General features: G+C 40.5%; 1 protein-coding gene across 1 annotated transcript; it reads left to right on the top strand.

The window, feature by feature from the left end:
* Positions 1-834: 834 nt before the first annotated feature.
* LOC102211784 (ankyrin repeat domain-containing protein 34B-like) lies at positions 835-4,354 on the top strand. Its single transcript, XM_005755758.1, has one exon. It carries the CDS (start codon positions 878-880, stop codon positions 2,474-2,476), a length of 1,599 nt encoding a protein of 532 aa, XP_005755815.1. The 5' UTR covers positions 835-877; the 3' UTR covers positions 2,477-4,354.
* The last annotated feature ends 136 nt before the right edge of the window (positions 4,355-4,490 follow it).

The following is a 4,490-nucleotide window of genomic DNA, read 5'->3' as shown; positions in this document are numbered from 1 at the left end:
CTTCACCACATATATGTGCTTTAATAAAATCATTTGTGTTGACTCACTATGGACTTTCAGTCGTATGTCTCTTCCTCAAAAATCCGAACCACGACAACCCACTGTTGCTACTTTACATACAAAAAGCAGAAGAATTACCAAAAAAACAGTCTAGGAATGTTTTTCATTGTAGTGTTTTGGTTTCTGTGACTAACTGAAGAAAATGTTGTGTTACTGTCTGCGACGTTGTTAACTGCAGCCTTTTCTGGCCTGATAGAAAAAGGCAAGGACAAACAGCACAAAGGCGGATAGAAAGAGGCTGGCTCTGCTTGTGCTGCAGACATAGAACTGCTGAAAATGAAGATGACAATTATCAGTTTCTTGCTTTTCCTGACTATTTGTTTCACACTTTGGTAAAGAAACTGTAATATATGCAATTCATTTGAAATTATCACTTATAAACAGAGTAGATTAAATTAAAAGTTAATTAATTAAAAAGCAAATTGTAAAGTAAGACTAAAGATAACAAATACATTAGCACATACATATAATATGCGACAGGTGTCGCCATGCGACACCTGGCACTTTCTTTTTTTTCAACTTTTCTAACAACAGCCCGAAGACTGGAATTTTAACCCACACCATGACACTTATCTAAGCTCTAACTGTGTCCTTTTGCACCTTGACGTAACTAAACAAGAATCATATTGGTATAGAATTAAGGAAGATTTCTAGAGTTGTATGTGTGGGTTGCTACTGTTTTTCGACAGGTTTCCTGCTGATGTCGTCATCATGGCAAGCAACTGCTCTTCTTCTACAGAACCTTAAATAGTTTTGTTATTTTCCACAGAAATCTGTCTTTCTACATCTTCAAAATCACCATCTGTGACCAAGAAGCATGGAGGCAGAAGGCTGTAATCCTGGTGTAACCATAGATTCAGGTAATCCACTACTAAAAGCAGTGTTTCTCCGTCGCCTGCGGCTCACACGACTGCTCCTGGAAGGGGGAGCCTACATCAATGAGAGTGACAGCCAAGGCCAGACCCCACTGATGGTGGCCTGCCGTACCCAGCATGTTGATGCCCAGAGTGCCAGTCGAGTCAAGCTGATACAGTTTCTTCTAGAGAAGGGAGCAGACCCCAACATCCAGGACAAAGAAGGTCAATCTGCACTGATGCATGCCTGCCGGGAGCAGGCTGGCCCAGAGGTGGTCTCTCTGCTTTTGGCCAGTGGGGCAGACATCAGTCTGGAGGATCAGTCTGGGACATCAGCATTGGTTTACGCAGTCATGACTGGAGACCTAAAGGTGCTGAACTTGTTGCTTGATGCATGCAAAGACAAGGGAAAGGAGGTGATCATCATAACAACTGACAAATTCCCATGTGGTAAACTGCAAACCAAGCAGTACCTCAGCATGCCTCCCCTTCGTCCTCTTGACCAGGCAGAAAAAATGACATTACCAGCTCCTGCATCTCCATCTGAAATCCAGCTCATCACATCTCCCCAGTGCACCTCCTCTACCTTGTGCCCTCCAAAACCAGTCTTTTCTTTTAAAGAAGCACAGATCTGTGGCATAAGCTCCCATCCGTGCTCCCCGTCAAGATTTCGCGGGCTTTGCCAAGCACCTCTAAATGGACTGCAGCAGCCTCTACTGAGGCTGAATTCTGAACCCTGGCTGAAGATCCCAGCATCTCTGCTCACCCAGCAACCTCTTGAAGCTTCAGTCTCAGAAAAAGCCCAGGATTTAAGTCTGACTGATAACTTCTCATTCAGAGTTCCTAGACTGGATGAGGATAACAGCCAAAACTCTGACAGCTACAAATGGTGTGAAGCAAGTAATGAAAAAGCAAGAGATGGAAAAAATGATAGTGCCAAACAAGTTGGACAAAAGATACCACTACCAGGTCTCATTTCATCTCACTCTGCCTCCCATCCTAATCTGCATTCTGAAAACCTTGGTACAGATTCAGTCCCCTCCTCGCTTTCCACTGGTAAAATTCTTGTAACACAACTGCAACCTTGCATGGCTTCATCAAGCCTTCATAATGTCATTCAAAGACGCAAGCTAGGTGCAGACATATACAACTCTGACCCACAAATAGCTGTAAACATTCAAAATGTCCCTGAAGAGCAGAAAGCTAGAGACCTGACAGATGGCAAGAGGCTGGCGCCTTTGCATTCCTCTAGCACAATGGGTTCCAGGGAGTTGGTGTCAGGAACGAGTCAGAGAATCCTTTCTGGATATGAGCGCAGAGGTTCTGGTGCCTTCTTGCTGGATCTTAACTCACAGGCCAGACCAAGATCTCTCCCACCTCTTACTAACACCCCCATCCTTAATGTTTGTAACCTCAGCAATGGAAGTAGTTTTTCTGAGAAAGAGTCTGGCCAAAAGCAATTTTTTCCCTCTGCTCCTCCTGGGCCCCGGAAAGAGCTTACTAGGCGGATGCTTCTAAGAAGACACTCAATGCAGACTGAACAGTTCAAGGCCACAGCTTGAAATCTAGCCAGGATGCAAGAAAAGTGCAAGCGTGTTCCGACGTGAATTCTGTTCTCCTGTGAGCCATGGTGTGTGCATATTAATTGAGGAAAACCAAAGAGTGTATGCAAAATTATTGGATCCTCAGACATTCATGGATTTAACAACATATAAACTATAGATTTTTCTGTGCTTTGGTGTGCTGTCTTGTCAAATAGCTTTAGTGTGCAGTTCTTAAATATAGATCTTCTCTCAAATTATATTTAGACATTTTGGTCACTCGGATGACAGAAAGTCCAGCTAAAAACCTGCTTGTTTGACTTTAATAAATTGTTCTGGTGTAGTATTCAGGGCCACCAGATCCAGCCCTAACTATATGCTTTAGCAAAAAGGAAAATTTTAAGCCTAATGTTAAAAGTAGAGATAGTGTCTGTCTCCTGAATACAAACTGGAAGCTGTTTCCACATAAGAGGGGCCTGAAACTGAAGGTTCTGCCTCCCATTCTACTTTTAAATACTCTAGGAACAAGTAAGCCTGCAGTCAGAGAGCAAAGTGCTCTGAAAAGCATGCTCCCTTTCAGTTGAGTTGAAGTGACTGGCATGGCCACTGCAGAATATACCATTTCTTTATCATGAGGAATTCTTAGGTTGATTTTACTGTAATGCTTTGGGTTGCATTGTATTTGCACCATAAAGTGCTGGCAAATGTGTTTTGCTGCATTTGGCTGAATCTAAGCAGAGTATAGTCAATGCAGTGTTGTGGCATGTGTATGTTAGCACATACCATAACATTGCACAATCTTTGGCAGATAATGTGGTATCCTTCAGACAGCACAGTGACACAGTCCTTCTATATAGTTTTCTTTTCAGATCATTCTTGTAAAAAAAAAAAACTAAAAAACTAAAATGCATTTTTGGAATAAGGCTGTAACATGACAAACTGTGGACCAAGTGAAGCACTGTGAATACTTTCTAGATGTACTGTAATTTTAATTTGGGCTGTTAAAGAAAACAACTATGTTAAATCTTGAGTAATTGAAGTCATTTTTAGACACAGTCCTTACATTCAGGGGCTCAATTGGAATTGAATGATTCCAGTACAGTACTATTGAATACTAAAAACAAGCACACTAAATTGAATTATTTAGTATGCTTTTTCTTTTTTCTTTTTTTTTTTAGGATAGCTCATGTCCAATTTGTACCTTGTTGTTAACCCTCTACATTTTCTCCCATAATGTCTTTTTGGGTAGAAGTAAGGTTATAATACATTGACCTTCCTTTTCAGGGTGTTTAGAAACATTCTTTTATACCATGGAAATGATCCTGTAGATCCTGCAGAATTTGGAAGATCAGTTGTTTTCTTCATTCTCTATGTTCTATGCTAATGATTTGCTATTTTTTTGTTTTAGGTTTAAGGATTGCCTGTTAGGTTGGCCGCAGTAGCTCATGTCGTGTGTTAAAAGAAATGGATTCAAAATGCAAACTGAACTCCAGAATAAACACTCTGGAGTTCAACTGTGCAATTGATTAGAATAACGAAACAATACCCTGCAATTGTCCACCAATGGCTTTTAAAAAAGTGTTGCAGTTAATTTGTACTCTTGAAATTAGGGTATTGTGTATAAAAATGGCTGTAACAAACAGTTAATACAATCTGCTCGATCGTCCTCTTAAAGCTAAAATCTGGATCGTTTCAGTTTATATTTGTTGTTAAGTACAGAATCAAAACTGTCACTGTTCAAATAATTCCAGATCTATGTACGAATTAAATCAGGTAATGATGGGATTATAGTTTCACTTTTATTTCATTACATTTCACAAAAAAGTCCAATGAAATGATTCAACATTCTTCTCAGCTGCAATGTGTTCATGTGCTGCAGATGGTGCATTATATACAGGTTGAGCCATTTATATGGATACACCGTAATAAAATGGGAATGGTTGGTGATATTAAAGTCCTGTTTGTGGCACATTAGTATATGTGAGGGGGCAAACTCCTCAAGATGGGTGGTGACCAGTGTTGGTCAAGTTACTTG

This window comes from Pundamilia nyererei, unplaced genomic scaffold (assembly GCF_000239375.1).
Source record: "Pundamilia nyererei isolate P.nyererei 1_Seehausen unplaced genomic scaffold, PunNye1.0 scaffold02924, whole genome shotgun sequence".
Classification (NCBI taxonomy): Eukaryota; Metazoa; Chordata; class Actinopteri; order Cichliformes; family Cichlidae; genus Pundamilia; species Pundamilia nyererei.
The sequence above is the reverse complement of the archived record's forward strand: the minus strand, read 5'-3'. Positions and strand labels throughout refer to the sequence as shown.